The sequence below is a fragment of the Marmota flaviventris genome, chromosome 9 (assembly GCF_047511675.1).
Source record: "Marmota flaviventris isolate mMarFla1 chromosome 9, mMarFla1.hap1, whole genome shotgun sequence".
Lineage (NCBI taxonomy): Eukaryota > Metazoa > Chordata > Mammalia > Rodentia > Sciuridae > Marmota > Marmota flaviventris.
In genome coordinates, this window is record NC_092506.1 from 58766153 (window position 1) to 58785251 (window position 19099).

At 36.0% G+C, this 19099-nt stretch overlaps 1 protein-coding gene across 1 annotated transcript; it reads left to right on the forward strand.

Annotated features, from left to right (window-relative positions):
* Positions 1-657: 657 nt before the first annotated feature.
* Positions 658-1973, forward strand: LOC139706884 (hemoglobin subunit beta-like). The gene is made up of 3 exons (XM_071616429.1): positions 658-805; positions 928-1150; positions 1716-1973. The coding sequence occupies exons 1-3, from the start codon at positions 714-716 to the stop codon at positions 1842-1844; spliced, it is 444 nt and encodes a 147-aa protein (XP_071472530.1). The 5' UTR covers positions 658-713; the 3' UTR covers positions 1845-1973.
* Positions 1974-19099: the final 17126 nt, after the last annotated feature.

Consider the following 19099-nt stretch of genomic DNA (forward strand, 5'->3'; position numbering starts at 1 on the left):
CTAATAAAGTAAGTATTACACAAACATGATTGGATTCAGATTTATTCTGCTTTTCAAATATTATTTGATTAGATGAACAAACTAAACAAACACACACAGAAAAACATCAAAAATTGAATGACTGACAGAATGAATGAATATTTATTTTCTTAGGAGGAGGATGAAATCCACCCAGGAGAAGGAAGACATACTTAGAATCATGACAGAGCCTTTATCCATTCTGTCTGTGGATTATTTTATATATTCTGGAGAAACAGGAGGAGATCACTCCATACATTCTTGCTAAAACACAGCAGGCAAATTTCTTCTATAATCTGTGCCTCCTTTTGAAATTTCTATAATAAGATAATTACTGAAACAATTTCCAATAGATCTACCAGGTAGTTATTCCAAAATTCATATAAGAAAAGTTGCCCAGGAGGATGATTTTAGGGCCAACTTGAACTTCTGGCATGGGACCAGCAGATATGAAGAAGGAGGACTGAGAGGCTGAAGTCAGACTCCTAGGCAGTGCCAGAGCTGCCAAGGACTGTTATGGCTGTCATCATCCAAACATCACCCTGTAGAGCCACACCCTAGTCTTGGCCAATGAGCTCATTAGGGCAGGGAATGCAGGAGTCAAGGCTGGGCATAAAGGACAGAGCAGGGCCAGCTACTGCTTACATTTGCTTCTGACACACTTGTGTTTGCTAGCAACCCCCCAAAAAGACACAATGGTGCATCTGAGTGATGGGGAGAAGAATGCCATTAGTACTGCCTGGGGCAAGGTGAATACAGCAGATATTGGTGCTGAGGCCCTGGGCAGGTGAGTATCCATGTCATGAGGCAGCTTGGGGTGAGGAGGGGGATGGAAGCTGAGCATGTGGAGACAGACATCTCTGACAGGCACTGACTTTCTCCATGACCTGGCTCTTTTCACCCCCTCAGGCTGCTGGTTGTCTACCCATGGACCCAGAGGTTCTTTACTTCCTTTGGGGACCTGTCCTCTGCATCTGCTGTTATGGGCAATGATAAAGTGAAGGCGCATGGCAAGAAGGTGATTGATTCCTTTAGTAATGGCCTGAAACACCTCGACGACCTCAAGGGCACCTTTGCAAGTCTCAGTGAGCTGCACTGTGACAAGCTGCATGTGGATCCTGAGAACTTCAAGGTGAATCTAGGACATCCCTTAATGTGATCCTTCCTTGTCCTTCCTAAGGATAAGTTCATAGCAGGAGGCAAAGACATTGGTGTTTGGGACAGTTGATCTTTTATTCTCCATTGACAACAACTGTTTCCTCTCATTTCATTTTCATTTTCCAGTTTTTATTTTCTTCAATATCTGCTCTGTCTTCTTCCATTAAGCTTTTTAGATTGTATTTGTAAATTAAAAATCTTTCATCTTTTAATAACATTTAAAAATTTTGTCTACTCTAAAATGCAGTTCTAATTTCTCTTTCAAGCAAGGAAAATAAACGTTGTCGTGTTTCTTTGCACAGTTTTAAAGAATGACAGTGAAAAATTTATCTTCTGGGTTAGGGAGATAGGGAAGAAAGCTTATGCTTACAAATTCTGACAGATATATGAGAATTCATATCTGTAGGGGCAGCTAAGTCCAGCTATCATTTTGCTTTTATTTTATAATTACAACCACAAGCACAGCTGGAGATGAGGTTGGAATATTCTCTGTTCATGCTCAGATTCTTCATATTCACACCTCTTCTTTCTTCCCACAGCTCCTGGGCAATATGATTGTGATTGTGCTGGCCCATCACCTGGGCAAGGATTTCACCCCAGCGGCACAGTCTGCTTTTCAGAAGGTGGTGGCTGGTGTGGCCAATGCCCTGGCTCACAAATACCACTAAGCTACCTTTCCTGCTGTCTATCTCATACAAAAGGCCTTTTGCCCCAGAGAACAACTCCTAAATATTGGGGAACTTATGAAGGTCTTTGAGCACCTGGTTTCTGCCTAATAAAATCATTTTTCATTGCAATGGTGTACATTATTTTTGTGTCTTTTATTCATGAGGGAATGTGGGAAGACAAGGCATTTAAGACATAAAGAAATGAGCGCTAGTTCATACCTTGTGCTAATACACCTCTCTCTTGCACTCCATGAAAGAAGGGAGACTGTTAATAATTAATGTGGGGAAATTTTTGCTTTCTATTCCTTACTCACCACTCATAAAATGATTTCAGTGAATTTTTTGGTTTAAGGATTAGTTTTTTTCTATTTTTTTAAAATTACTTATTTTCCCCAGCCTTCCTCATGAGTTTCTCTTCTTTCTCCAGTTTCTTCCCCAGAACTTCACAGCCTTAGTCCACCCAGTTCTCCTACTTATAGATTCCACTCCTCCCCAAGAGTTCTGCCTAATAAAATCATTTTTTGTTGCAATGGTGTATGATATATTTGTGTCTTTCATTCATGAGGGAAAGGGGAAAGACAAGGCATTCAAGACATAAAGGCCTTAGTTCAGACCTTGTTCTAAAACACCTGTATCTTGGACTCTATGAAAGAAGGGAGACTCTTAAGAATGAATGTATGTGGGAAACTTTCTGGTTTCTATTACTTATTCACCACTAATAAAAGGATTTAAGTGAAACTTTGGTTCAGGGGTTAGGTTTTTGTTGTTGTTTTTTTTTTTTTTAATTACCTATTTTCTCCAGCCTTCCTCATTAGTTTCTCTTCTTTTTTTTTATGGAGTTTTTTTTAATATCTTTACTTTTATTTATTTATTTTTAGGTGGTGCTGAGGATCGAACCCAGGGCCTCACACAAGCAAGGCAAGCACTCTACTGCTGAGCCACAACCCCAGCCCCAGTTTCTCTTCTTTATCTAGTTTCTTCCCCAGAACCTCATAGCCTTAGTTCACCAAGTTCTCATGCTTATAGATTCCACTATTCCTTAAGGGATTCTTTCATGTTATACTGTACCCATTGCTCCTTTTCTCCTATTGGCTCTATTTGCCTGTATTGTCTCAAAAAGATCTGCCTGGGGAAGGGTAAATAGAAGGAAGTAGTTTGGCCGCTGTGTCTTTGTGAAATTGTTCCCTACCTCTATCATTAGTGGTGACCAAAAATCTGCAATGCTGGTCTCCCTGGAGCCTGCACTGTTCCAGAGCCTGCATTGGAAGGACTAGGCTGTCAATGTGCGATGACTGTTGGGCTCAGGGGGATTTTTATGGCTTGATATTTATTGTTATCTTACAACCTTTATGTGAGCCCATGACAAATAGAATTCCTGTTTTTCCTCAAGTTGTTTATCTTTGATATATGAGAAGTTATTAGAGATCTGCTTTCTCTCTTAGCATTCCTATAATGGCTTTTCTGCCTCTGTAGTTATCAGTGTTGCTATGAGCAACACATTCTAGCTTCATTTCCTTATTTAGTATCCACTTCTCTATATACTAAATTCTAGAAGGATGAGTTTTAAGTGGTTCTTGTCCTCTTCTCCACCTCAATTCTGAATCTAGCTGGCAAGTAGAAAGTAATTCATATAAAAAGTGATAACTAATTGTGGAAGAATTTGTATCAGGTTATACAGATTACAGTATGAAGTCCTCCAAATGAAAATAAAGTATCTTACAAAAATTAACTTAACATGAATTAAAAACTTAAAATTCGACCCCAAAAAGTAAAAGTTCAGAAGAAAACACAGGGTCTTGACAAAAGCTTTTGGATTTGACACCAAAAGAACAGGGAACAAAAGCAAAAATACACACGTGAACTGTATCTAACTAAAAAGCTTATGCCCAACAGAGGAAATAGTAAAATGACAGGACATCTCTGATATAGAATAAAATATTTGCAAAATGTATATCTGATAAAAAGTTAATATTTAAGAAACTCATATTACTCATTACAAAAAAAATACAAAATGGACAGAGGAACCACAGATATTTTTCAAAAGAAGACAAACAAATGGCCAACAGGTACATGAAAAGAAGTTCATTATCACTAATGTGAAGGGAAATGCAAATTAAAACCACAAAGAAATATCATCTCTCTTTTATTAAAATGACTAGTATCAAAAAGACAGAGACAAATGTTGCTGAGTATGTATATATATATATATATATATATAAATTATACACACATCTACACAGGTATACACACATATGATATATATATATATATATATATATATATATATATATATATATACATGTATATCAGAATTTATGATAGAATCTGAAATTGATAGTCTTGCTATGGTTGTTTTGTGGATGATAGATTCCTTAGTTGATGCTCATGGCACATGCAGTGACTCTTCCCAGGAATGGCTCACCAATTGAGTTTTTCTATCAGTTCTGCTAGAGGGAAGATGGTATGCACAAAATCCATTTCATTCTAGTCAATTGCACAAAAAGTGACCTGGAAAATTCCCTTGGCTCACATCTAAGTGCCTATAAAGGCAAACCTGAGAGAAGGAATAGTGTTTCTTATATAAGAAACTAATAACAAAACCTTAATTCATGAAAAAGTGATAAAAAATAATCATCAATTGTTGTCATAGATTTAAGTGTTTCATATCATTGCAAAAGTATTCTTTTCATTTTACATGCAAATTATTTCTTCTTGATATCTGGGTTGAATTAGTTGAAAACATATATCCTTCCTAGATGAAAATACTGACTTTTAATTTAGCATACTGAAATAAACAATGTCCACTTACCTTGGGGGTTGTTGGGAATAAAATAAGGTAAATATATTTTCTCAAGAAAAAGAGACAGGAACATTCTGGTGAGTGTTACTGAGTCACAGACAGTGATTCTGGGAGAAAGTTCCATCAAAAAATATACAATACCTCAGAAACCAGGAATGTAGACCTTTTCCACATTATGTACTTTTAAAAAAGTATGTAGTAACTTCACACCAAATAGCTAAGCTTTCCTATCAGCAGTGCCAGACCTCAATATGGTGATGTGATGATATGAAAATAAAATTCAATACTACTCTTTCGTGATAGAAAGTAAGAAGAACTTATTGGTTCACAAAGCTAGAGTACCATACCAAAAATAAGAAAAAAATTAGCATAAAAACAATTTTTATGTATATACAGTGCAGATGAATCCAAGATGTCCTGACAAATGCTTCAGTCGGAATCTTTCAAACTTTAGGAGCAGAAGGGAGTCAAAAGTGTAGGTTGGTTTGTGGTTGGTTTATTCTCTGGATGAATCCTTGTGTCTGACATTCATTTAAACATTAATGGGATTGTATGTAGCAAAAGCATACACGTAGACAGTCTAATAAGTCCAAATGTAATGAGGATTGGTATTAACTAATAAGTAGATACCACAAATAGATTTGAAAGCAGAGTTGTGTGAGTGCTAAGAGAAAGCACTATGCAACAGCTTATATAGACACTAGAACAGAATAAGGGTAGGTGCGAAGAAATGTGCATAGCCCCAGGGGTCACAATAAGGGGCTAAGAATGTAAGAAAAAGACTAATAACATCACAATAGTTGCATTTTTAACATCATGATTCTTCTTTTAGTAGAATTTTTCTTTTCTTTATTTTTTTGACAAAACTGTGCAAAAAAATTAAGCTAAGGATGTTTATTATGGGAACAAAATCTATCAGATACTTAACTCCAGTTTTCTCTTTTATCACCAGGTTTGTCTTTCCTATCCAAATTTTCAAATGCTCCCTTTTAGTTTTATGTCTTGTAATAATTGAAAATGTGTTTAATAATACATCATCATATGATCACATTATGTAATATTATAATATAATCGTATCAATGTCATATAATAGGATAATTAATTTAGCTAAGAGGGATTTAACTAGAACATTATATTTCTATTTCAAAGAGAACACCTTTCTTATGGGTCTTATGCTGGATTTATCAGTAATGGAAAATGTATGCACATTGCTCATGATAGTAAAAATAAAGGAGGAGGAATGCCTTGCAAACATTAAATGATAGAAAGCCCTCTCTCAGGGACACAACACTCTAAGGACATCCATGATGTGAGATACACATGCAGTAGGAAAATTGTGTTACTCACCCCCACCTGGGAGTGGGGGGAGCAATGACCTTTAAAGACTTGAGAATCTTATGTTAAGAAAGCAAAGTGAAAATCAAGTCTGAACCCATGGTGACAACAAAGCTGAGAGCTGCTGAAGTGTGATCAGAAGAGGTGCAGGCAGTAGGAATGAGAAAATTTTCATGACATTAGGTAAAACCTGGGAGACACAGACCAAAAGGAATGGTGAACGACGCACTCTGAATTCTCAACAACTCCAGTTCTTGCTACCCAAGAGCTGTTGAATAGTGAGAGATATCTCAGAGGGATGGTGTTGCTACAAAGTGATTATATGGCAAGGTCAAAGCCTAGCTGACTCCACGAAAGAAAAAGTATGGAGTAAATAGAGCTGGGATACAAATAGAGCTCAGAGACACACAAATGGGTGATATGGAGTAGTCACAATAGTCCCAGTACTGTGAGTGTGAGTGTGGTTGACACACAGAGATGACAATCAGTCTCTGCTAACATGGAAAGAAAGAAGTACATGAGTCAGTGCAGACATTGTGGGTGATAGGGAATTGCCCTGAACCACTGCAAGGTACACCAAGAAAATGGTGATGGGAATCCAGCATTGTAGACAGGAACTTGGAAGAGCAAACATTGAAATATGAGAGACCAGATATGATGACAAAGGTCAACTGACATGGCAGATTTGTAAATAGTTCTTTCTTCCTTCATCTCTGTCCATACCTCCCTCCAACCCTCTTTTCTTCCCTCCATTCCCTTTTCTTTTCTTCCTTCTTCCTCTCTGTCCTTCTTTAGGCAGTTCTGGAGATCATGCTCATGCTTGCTTGATGAGTGCACTACTGAGCCCAACACTTCTATTTTTAATGGCAACAAAACCCTATGCCAGATAATAATTCATATGTGTGAGCTAATTTACTTAACAGCTCTTCCTAAATCCCAGAGATTTCAGAATGGATGACAATACCAACTGAGAACTGAGCAGGAAACTTTGCAGGCTTATTCTTTTGAGAGAGAGAGAGAGAGAGAGAGAGAGAGAGAGAGAGAGAGAATTTTTAAAATATTTTCGGTGGACCGAACATCTTTGTTTGTATGTGGTGCTGAGGATCGAACCCAGACCTCGCACCTGCCAGGCGAGCGCGCTACCACTTGAGCCACATCCCCAGCCCCTTGCAGGCTTATTTTTAATGGACCTGGACAACATCAATGGAGGCAATATTAGTAGTAGCCAAGATTGGAAGAAATGTGAAATGCCATATGAATCTGGAATCAGTGAGCTAGGTGCAAGCCTCCCTTTAAATATTTGACAACTAGGATAATAAATCAGACGTTAAAAATAATTAAAGATAGGAATAAGTCTAAACCAAAACAAAAAGAAATAGGCAAAGATTTTCTTTATTATTATAAAAATGTGAGTAAACTGGCTCATGGATAGATCATCCAATGTTTTCTTTTGTATCTTTTCTTGCTGAGTATTTCCCAATCCAAACAACAAACGATATGGAAGCATTGCTGTTGATATAGTCTGTCAGAGACCTGACACCTCTGGGGAGCCTAGAGGCAGGTTCTCCAGTGGATTACTGGGCCCATTAGAATCCCTCAAGTTGTGAAATGACCCCCATACACATGTCTCATCTGTTTACTTCAGACTTTGGATTAGCTTTCTCCATTTCTGGGAATTCCACAAACCGCAGATCTGGCATGATCAGATATAACCAAAGGAAAGAAGCAAGGGGACACCAACAGAGGGACTTCGGAAACCACAGAGTATTCTTAGAGGAAAATAGAGTTGAGAGAAAGGCAGAGAGATTAATGAGATTCTACCTGAAGTGCCTATAAATATAGAATGACTACGTTTTGTTGTTGGTTTTCCAAATACAGTTGACAGAATTGGTGAGGCAATCATCTGACTTGCTGGGGCAAGTCAATATTGTATTTCCTCCCAACCTCTCTGTCCTTTCTTTTTTTATCTTTCTTAGATTACTCTTGGGAAAAGATTCAATTGCAAACCAAATCATAAATCTTTAGCAGTTCTTTTCTCCTTTTTCATTTTTACTTGATTTTCTTTCTACCTCTCTCTTACACATCTTTAGTAAAATTAGAATCAGTTAATTTTAAAGGTATCAAAATAGAAAGTTTTATGTGCATTGTGAAAATAACTTATGATGCTTTATCTTTAGTTTTTTTTCCCCCTACCAATGATTGAACTAAGGAACACTTAACTACTGAGCCACATCCCCAGCTCTTTTTCATTTTGTTTTTTAATTTTGAGACAGGGTTTTGCTATATTGCCTAGGACCTTGCTGAATTGCTGAGGCTGGCTTTCAACTCTCTATCCTTCTGCCTCAACCTCCTGAGTAACAAGGATTATAGGCATGTGTCCCAGCATCAAGCTCCCTTTACTTATTTTTTATTTAGTTTTATTCAAAATACATTTATTCAGTTCCTATGTATTAAATATAAAGAGCAAAATGTCTTAGTTGTTAGAGGTAAACAATAATTGTGATGTATTTTTTGGTTTCAGAAAAAGTGTGAGCAAATTTGTCTGGATGATTCCTCTGTTAATCACACAATTGCCTCTTTTAACTTGTGTTTCTTAAACACATGTGGCAACTAGAAGATTTTTACACTGTTTTATAATTCTGCCCTTTGTCTTCTCTGCCAACCTAAATTGTGAAGATTAATATGTAATCTGCACGGGAACTCAAATTCTTTTTTTAACCTAAGGTAGAAGGCACTATCAGATTAAGAATTTCCCTGTGAGAGGGCATGGAGAGAAAGTGATTCAATCTGACTTTGCTTGGTTAGTGAGGGGGTAAAATTGCATGAGGCAGCCAACCTATCAGTCTAATAAGAACTTGAGCTGGCGAGACGTCCTGTCATGTGTGACAGCAAGTGGGAGAAGTAAGACCTTAGGTAGATGGAAGGTACTACTCCTATTCCCTTCCCTGTTTGTTCTGGATAGTGGCATTCAATGTTAAATTTCACCACAGTATCAGTGTGTACACCTAAACTAAAATCAGACATTCTTAATTCCACACAGAAAAGAAGAAAAACCTCCAGTGGGATGTGGGCTCCTTGACTTTTTAGAGGTCCTGGTATTTATTTTATTTTGTTTTCTACTGAGACCAGTTTGTCACCTGTTTAAAGGATGACTACTCTCCTCTTACAATTTTTAATTAAGAATGGGCAAACATATCTTCACTTTTTATTATCACTCCTGGATATAGCCATGTACAATTTAATTGTGCTGGAGCTCAGTTTTTCAACTACAAAATGGGCATAATTATAATAATAACTTTTTTCACAGGCCTGTTACAAGAACTAATAAGGTATTTGAAGGAATCAATTCAAAACCTGGACACATGCATTCTACCATAAGAGAAAGCAGTCATTATATTGAAGGTCAACCCAATAACATTAAATTTTAGTGGGAAGATAAACAGGCAGTATACATTAAAACTGAACATATGTACATTGTATATCCCAGCAATTTTTTAAATGCACACTTATAATGTGTACAGTCCATAGTTATAAAGGAACAAAATCCCATCAACAGTGCAGTCAATAAATATATTGTGCTATACACATAAAGTGGAATACCACTGGGCAATTGAAAATAATCAACTATAGTCACACAACATGAAGACAATTCACAAACATAATGCTGAATAGATAAGCCAAGTAGGGTATAACAGAATGAATATAAGTGTTTTAAAGGAACATAGTAGAAATGAATGAAACAGGAAAATGGTCAACTGTGTGACCAATTAAGGGAATGACAAAGTTGACACAAAGGGATCTTCCAAGATCTGCTTCATGTTCTATTTCCTTTCTGAATAGTTGTTACACGTGTATATTCTCTTTGTAAAAGTTAACTGAGCCACACACACATATTCTGTATGCATATATATGTGTATGTTATACTTAAATATTAAAATAAAAATTATATTTAAAAATGAAACAATGGGAAAAACCATGCTATCTCTTAGAAATTCAAGAACTGAATACTGACTGGAGCATTCTAAAATGGCTTAAATTGTTAGGTTTCACCAGTATGTCAGCTTTTACATCTGAATCTAGGGAGATGGTCTCATCTCCTGGGAGAAGAGGGGGAAACAATATTTTAAAATATTACAGAAGTACCTACAGAATAAAAATAAACAGCCTAGAAAAGCTACATTAGAAAGGGACTCATGGTGCAGCCTATGCTTTTCTGAGCAGTTGTTATGAGTACTTTACATACAGAGCCCCAAGTAAGGAAAATAAAGTGATGAGATCACAGAGTGAATAAGAAATAGAACTGAGATTATTCTAATTCAAAATCAGCATTCCCCATTGCACAGTGCTTTTTTCCAAATAGAGATCCATGGAAAAGATGGAAAAGAGCATCTTTACTATATGCCAAGAACAAATTAGCATTTTAGGACATGAAAGAAATGTTAAGCCTATTGGTCACCTCTGCTTACATGTTCAATGGACATCTCAAACTCAGGCATGTTGAAAACTTGATGGATCACCATGTTCCACTTCTTGGAATCTCCTCCAGTCCTCTCAAAATTGGTGAATGGCTCACTTAGATTTGGAGGATGAAAATTCCATTCATAGTTTTTGTCTTTACTCTCCATTGTCTTCCATTAGCCATGTCGATTTAATTATCAATTTCTGATAATTATCACAAATGATGATATGTATTGACTGGGTACAAAACATCTGTTTTTCATATATTATCATTATGCCAACAATATTAAAAAACAAACAAACAAATAACCAAACTGTTAAACAGGCTAAGCACTGATCTAAAAGTTATACACATAATAAATGGCAATGTAAAGATCTGAATCACATTGTCACTGACTAGAACACTCTTGTAGGTATAATTCCCAAACTCTTTCATGACCTTTTTCCTGTAGCTATCCCCCAAATCATGATTTGACTTAATTGTACTCCACCTCAAATTTCAAGCCACCATCCTATCTTACCTGGAGTCAGACAGCAATTTCAAACCAGTTCTATTTCCCTACTTGTGCCTTGCAATATAGGGAAGCAGATTCTGGCATGAGACAGCCTGAGTTCTACTCTCATGTCCATAATTTCATAACCGTGACTTAGAGACAAGTTACTCAATCTCTTTATGCCTCAGATTCTTCAACTATAGAGCAATATAGTAAAATCTATTATATAAGTTTCTTTTAATGAGTTAATTAACAATGTCATTTAAAAAATGACAAAACTGAATTTTCAGTAAATGCCCTTAATAATGATGATTGCTATATCAATAATATAAATAAAATATAATATTTTTCTTTCTTTGTAGATATAGTGAACTTCTAAAAGACACATTAAGAGTATGATCTTTCTGTATATGGTATAATAGATGTTAACATTTCCAGGCTTACCCTTAGCACAGAGTGAGGAGAGAGATGCTTGAATGCAGTGTGTTCTCAAAATAAACAAATTAATTAAATGGATAGAGATAGACAGATACATAGATAGATAAATAATCAAACAGAAAATCCAATAAAATGACCGTGAAGAACACACCATCTACTATCTCACCAGTGATCTTCCTGGGTGGTTTATCCCATTCTAGGAAAATGAGTCTTTCAAAATCGTTACCAATTCCAGTCTGAGAGACATGCTCTTTTCAAACACAATTTGTAAGATTTTGTAGCTGGGTATACTCACTTGCAAAAAATATGTACCTTGAGTAAATCCAATAATAAGACTTTATCTCTTCTAGGACATTCTGGAAGTAGAAGATCTAGTAATCTAAGAAATTACAATTTCACAATATATCAATGCTCAAAAAAACTCAGACATGTGCTTCACAAGAAACATGTTCTATTCTCATACAACCCAAAAATCCAATGTCCAAAACTAGAGCAAGGCAAACTTTCTTCACTTTATTTATCAGAACACATGAGATCTGTATAGGGAAAGCAAAGAAGCCCTGCAGCAAAGTTAATTCTTTTACACTCCATTATCTTTGTTTTCCAGTAGCAACATATCCTAGCAAAAATGTCCTGGATAAGCTGCTTTGAAAACTAAACTTTCCTTTCTGATATAATGTGATTACATACGTAGACCTCCCTCAGTTGACTTAGTTTAGAGCTGTATTGAATGGGTTGATCTTTGTCCCTCTGCAAACTTAAAGTCAAGACCAGCATCTGCAGAAGGCATTGCAGCCAAGAACCCCATCTCTGTGGTAACAGAAGTTCTAGCAAGGAGGTTATGTTATCCAGGGATGCTGACCATTTCCTTATTCTGTATGATACTTGATTTTATGAATCCCTAGTGAGTTATTTTTTGGAGACTTGAGTAGTCATTAGATCCTGGACTCTGTTATGTATAGCATCCTTACCTTCAGTGCCCTGAGGACACAATTCCTTTGTGGTAGTCAGCATCTGGATCTAGACTGCACTGTTATAAAAATAGTACTATCTCCTACTTGGATGAAGCAGGTAAATTTGAAGGAGTAATTTACTTCTTCTAATTTCCTCTCAAAGAGGAGGGTGGGACTGGAAAGTAATGCTACTATAGGAACTCAACGTTTCATTATTAATAATATATCTATGACACCTTTGAAGACAATCCTAATAATGTGAACTTCCATGACTATAAAATAATTCTAATATAAATGTAAGTCTATGTAATATCTATTATTTTTCTAGGTCTTTCTTCTGAATACATTACTCTTTAAATATATTACATTTTATCGCTGGCAAAACACTTCTTACTTCTTATGTGAGGATCAGAAAATAGGAGAAGTGATAGAGGCAATGATGACAGATGGTTCACTGAAAACAAAGAAATACCTGGGAGAACAACTGGACCTGAATTCTAGCAACCTTAGTATCCTGGCTCAAACTCTCATGAAGTCTCTACAAATTGCTTTGTTTTGAAAATGAGAGTACTGAGCGAGATCCTCTTGGCCTATTCTGGAATCTCCAAGGGAAAAAATTAGAAAAGTGTAATAAATACAATATTCATTCTTATAAACTAAATGGTTCACTTTAGTTTGAAGATGATTTTTTAAGTTGATCTCATAGAAATAGTAGATAAGTGCTCACCAGTGTCTGGGGCAGGGTCAGTAGAGGCGGGGAGGAACAAGCAGAGAAGCTGATGATCAGAGTTTACAAACTATAGTTAGACAAGAAGATTAAGTTTTAGGGCACTGTGTGGTGACCATGGTTGATATTAATGTGCTGTATATTTTGAAACTGCTAAATAAGAGACTTTTAAACATCTCATTTAAAAAATCATGAGTTTTTCAGGTGAAGGTTATGTGAATTAGCATGATTGAATTAAAAAAGGGTGGGAGGTTGAGTTCTTGGCTCAGTAATTAAGTGTTCCTGGTTTCAATCCCTGGAACAGAAGAAGGAGAAGGAGGAGGAGAAGAGGAAGAAGGAGGGGAAAAGAGAACAATGGGTGTATAAAATTAGGGAAGCTGTTGTGGAGACAGAATAGCAGAGATAGAGCTATTGCTGTAAGCATAAAGATCAAGTGAAGTTTTTGGCACAAGAGATTGAGTAATATAATGAATAGACAATTTTAGAGAAAGTGATTCTGGTAAACATATAGAACCGATTAGACAGGGCCTGACTAGGATGTAATCAGACATACTTGCTATGATTTATATCAAAGTGGTAGTGAAAGACTGAAGTTGATGGCATCAGTTAAATTAAGAAACTAGCTAAACTGGAACCAACCTAGATGCCCTTCAGAAGATGAATGGATAAAGAAAATGTGGTATATATACACAATGGAATATTACTCAGCAATAAAAGAGAATAAAATCATGGCATTTGCAGGTAAATGGATGGGGTTGGAGAATATAATGCTAAGTGCAGTTAGCCAACCCCCCCCCCCAAATGCTGAATGTCTTCTGTGATTTAAGGAGGCTGATTCATAATGGGGTTGAGGTGGCAGGGAATGGGAGAATAGATGAACTCTAAATAGGGCAGAGGGGTGGGAGAGAAAGGGGGGGCATGGGGGTAGAAAAGATGGTGGAATGAAATGGACATCATTACCCTAAGTACCTGTATGAAGACACGGATGGTGTGACTCTACTTTGTGTACAAACAGAGATACGAAAATTGTGCTCTATATGTGTAATATGAATTGTAATATATTCTGCTGTCATATATAACAAATTAGAATAAACAAATTTTAAAAAATGAAACTAAGTGAGGGGCCAATGTGGCAATGATTCCATCCTATCCTCTGCACATTAAGTTTCACTACTAATCTGCCTTATGGCAGATATTTTTCTTATATAAAATTTTTTGTCTTTAACACCAAAGCACATTCCCTTGCACAAAGTTTGCACTCAGTTCATACTTGGAAATGAACAAATGCATGATCCCAAAATAAGATTCCCCCCACTTTCAGGAACTTTGAGTTGGGCAGAAGGTAGTGAGAGGAAGGAAAAGGTCATGGGGGTGGAAAGGATGGTGGAATGAGAAGGGCATTATTATCCTATCTACATGTATGATTGCAAGAACGGTGTGACTGCATCACAGCCAGAGAAATGAGAAGTGTGTTCCATTTGCGTAAAAACAGTTGAATTGCATTCTGCTGTCATGTATAATTAATTAGAACAAAATTTAAAGGGACATTTAAGCAAAAAAGATCCCACCTTTCTATATTACAAGTATTTCACTACTCTCAGAGGAGTGTGATTGAATACTAAAATGAGGGAACCTTGGTTTTAAAAGGGCTATGAGATATCTTAGTATTTATAAGTCATGTGGTTTCTTCTCTGCAGATGCTGTTGTACTTTCCTCAACCTTTTCTGCTCCAATTTGTGAAATAAACAGTTCTATTGGACTGATATTATGTGGTAGAATTTTTTAACATTAATAATTCAAACACCAATAAGACACAGCATCGGAAAGCAGTTTAAGCAGTTTAATAGATATATCAGTTAGGTTCCACCCAGGATAATATAGATCAGTGTTAGTCATTTCAACAGATAATTGAATGCAAGTTAGCTAAATGTGCTGGAAGAGCTAAGACATCAAATAGGAGAAGAAGAGAAGTTAGCAAAATCAGGATGCTTCTTCCATAACTAGGCTTAGAAGGACAGAAAGAGAAAACATTGCTACTAGAGGGTATAATCAGAGACCTACTGGGAGAGCGACATGGCAGGGACTCCCTGGGAATGGCTGGACTGTCTAATGGGCGCATGATAATATCAGTCCCAAAGAGGCTCTCTGCTATAGAACACTCCACCAGACACAGAGAGAAGGTAAGCCAGAAATAACTTCACACATACTCTCCTTTTATCAGGACTTACCATTACAGACCATGCATGGAACCCAAAGGGTAAGGAAACTTGGGGAAGGTGAATTCTTTCAGGAAATTATGGAAGGATGAGGAATAAATTAAAGACAAGAATGATAATGTTGCCTGGGCTGTAGCTCAGTGGCAGAGCTCTTGCTTAGCACTTGTGAGGCAATGGGTTCAATCCTCAGCATCACATAAAAATAAACAAATAAAATAAAGGCATGCTATCAATCTACAACTACAAAAATAAAATTAAAAAACAATGCCCACTAGAATTGTAATCTACAGTAGAAAACTAAGATGTGTGCAATAAATTATTTTAATGTGGAATGATAATTATAATGATTAATGCATTATTAAGAAAACATGGAAATAGAGAACTCTAAGGGAAGAGAAGTGATATTAGAATCCTGGCACTGAATTTAAGAAATAGAAATAAAAAATAATGTCACTTACTTACAATCTGACTCTTATGCATTGTGTTATGTAGAGAATAATTATCCCATGATGCATATCCAAATATTATGAATTAGGACCAATTGCCCTTTTTCAAGTCAATAAGGTAGTCATAAATGAAAGTCAGTATAATTCATTATTGCAAGTAAACAATAATTGAACTGAGATTATTTATTGAACTAATTTTGTGCTTATTGCATTTCAGATAGTTAAGTAATCTGTTCAGGATAGCCGGATGATAAATTTGTAGAAGATTTTAAACCCAAGGTCATATGACCCTGGAATCCTTTTTACTTTTCTCATACCACATAGCCCATTCTCCCTACATACACACTCTATCATTCACAGGGTTCTTTCCTATTTTTCCATTGTTTTTGAGTTAATTATTATTTTAATTGTGCAGATTTATAGGATACAATGTAATTAAGCTTTTCATTGTCAAAATCCAGAGCTTTGTCTCCCATCTTCTCCGAGACCAATAGTAATTTGAATTTCATCATGATCAAACTTGATATTATGCTCACTAAAATTAATTCTGAGTTCTAAAGCTGTTGAGCACTCTTTGTTCTGTAATCTCATATCTTGTGATTCAAACTCAAGGTGGGTGCTTACTAAAGTTCTTTCCTTTATCCACTTATTTTTGCATTCAACATATCTTTCGTTGGTATATCGATTATACCTAAATTATTAAACATAAATTGTATAATCAAAATTCTCAAGTCTGATCTTCAGCTCTGATTTCTGATCTCAGTGCCAAATCCACACAATAAAGTGTCTATTGAACTCTTTCACACAGATCTCCGTTAAGCGCCATGAACTCAATATGGGCATTTCGCTTTTTCTATGGAAACCATTTCACTTCCAGTGTTTGCCACTTCAGTCAATTGGATATCAACTTGTCCTTTCATCAGAACATGAAACTTAAATTAATCCGGGCTTCTCCTTATTTCTTTCCCTGTAATAAATAATCTAATTCTCCTTTTGTCACCATTTTTTTCTGCAAAAGCCAGGCCCTTATTGGACAAGAATAGAAACTATTCTACTTTAAGACTTCATCCCCCTTTAAAAATGTTCTCAAGGCTATCCATTAGTGTGTGTGTGTATATATATATATATATATATATATATATATATATATATATATATATATATATATATATATATCCCTATTGTGTAAAATCATAACAGGCAGAAGGGAATTGAAATTAAAAGTCAAGTCTTCACAATTAATAAAGATAAAAGATAGCCCTGAGTCCTTCAAAAGTTTACTTAACATTTTAAAGAATCAAGTTCCTTCCTTATCAGATGGGATAGTCCCCACCTCATCAAATGGCATAGAATTTCAAGGATGTATTACTAAAGAGCACTTTCTGTCATTTTTAAACAGGTAGTGGTAGTGGTTTACACAACATACTGTGGTGTGTTTCTGTATGCTTTCCTCCATTCTGAACTCTTGACCTGGCTATATTCTTAGTTCCAAGCTTAAATATCTAAATATTTTCTTTTGGATTGCTCAAGAGTACATCAAATAGAATAAGCCCAAGACTGAGCTCCTGATTTTATTCTAACATTTCTCTAGCAAACTTTTTCTTCTGTTTGTATTGCTCTCCTCACACCAGCACCACCAACTTGGCATAGCTCAATATCAAGATGCCAGTGGAATTTTCTTTCATACTGCAACACCATCTCAGCTCTGTTCCTATTTAATCACTTCTAAAATCCAACCATACACAGAAGAGAGAACAATCTTTTAACAATACAAATCAAGTCATGCTATCTCCTTTCTTGAATTATTCAATACTTTTTTTTTGCTTACTGTTTATAGGGGAAAAAAGTCCATAACATAGTTTAAAATCATTCATGGCTCCTCTCCACTACCCTAGAATACAAACTTTCCCTTCAGATCCTAACCCCAGCCACAGTGTTGACCTTTCTATATATAAATAAAACCATATGGTTTGGTGTTTTATCTCTGATTATTTTAATTCAACTTATAAATTTCACTAATATGGCACCATCATCTCCTCTCCCTTCCTTTATTTTCTGCCCCCTTCTTCTTGCATTCCACTCCAGCCATCCCTTCATTCCTTCATCCTTCTCTTCATTTCCTTTTTCTTCCTTTCATTCCTTTTATTCCCTTCTTTCACTCTCTTCCTTCCTGTTTTTCTCCTTCTTTCTCCCTTCTTCCCCTTCCTGCTATGAGGATGAATGTGAATTTTTCTGCTTTTATAGTACTACTTTGAGTTGAAAAAATTTTTAAAATGTCTTTTAAATATTCATCCCTGAATGTAACTCCACTTGATTCTTAAGAATACGTTTGTGAAAAATTCTGTACTATCATTTTCCTAGATAACCTGTCAGATGTAATCTCACCAAATGAGATAAATCTTCTTTGCTCTTCTTCTGTGTTCTTTCTCCAGTTTTATCATAATTTTAAGAAACTATAAGTATCTGTATTTTCTTTTATCTCTTACTAAAACATTCCTATTATTATGAATGTTCCCAAAAGTGATCTCGGTAGCTGTAAAAGAGACACTTCATTTAATTTTCATCCTTTTAATGGACATTTATTTCAAAAAAAGTGAAGAGAAAATAAGAGTCTTGTAGCAGGAAAGAATTACCCAAATAAGGAACAAAGAGGGTTCAAGCTATGGTAAAATATTTATTCATTATACCACTTCAAAATACTCCTAGAATCAAAAATTCTTAGAGACAAGGAGGAAATCTGTACAGAGTTAATTGATAATATTCCTGCTCTACAGACTTGTTTTCTTTTCATTTTCTTTTTTATTTTTTGCAGTGCTGGAAGTCAATCCTAGGGCCTTGCACATGCAAGGCAAGCATTTTACCACTGAGTCATACTCCCAACCCCAGACTTGCTTTTCTATATATAAAATATATAAAATAACTGAATTGGATGAGTTCAATGCTAGAAGACTTTCCACTCTATCAAACTGAGTCACATTTGTAAATAAAACTAGGGATATAGTTGCAGAAGCAAATGTTGAATGAGATGAGGTTAGGACATAAGCATAAGGAGCACAAGATTTTAGAGTTCAGACACACAAAAGCTAGAATGGCCAACGTCAGAGCCAGTTGAAGTGAACTGAAGAATGTGGGTACACCTTCATCCTTACAAGCCAAAGAGCTGCCAAATCCTAGGCCACTTTGCTCACCAGGGTGGGGAATGCAGCAATAGTTGCTAAGAGACAGCCCACCATAACACTAATTAGTCAAATATATATGCATATACCTGGACTTGGTATTTCCTTCTATTCTTCTCTTTCCCACTGTGCATCCATGTATATCATCCTTCCTAAACATTTCTACTTATTTTTTTTATCTTGCCTTGCATTGTGCCTTGCACCAAATTCTT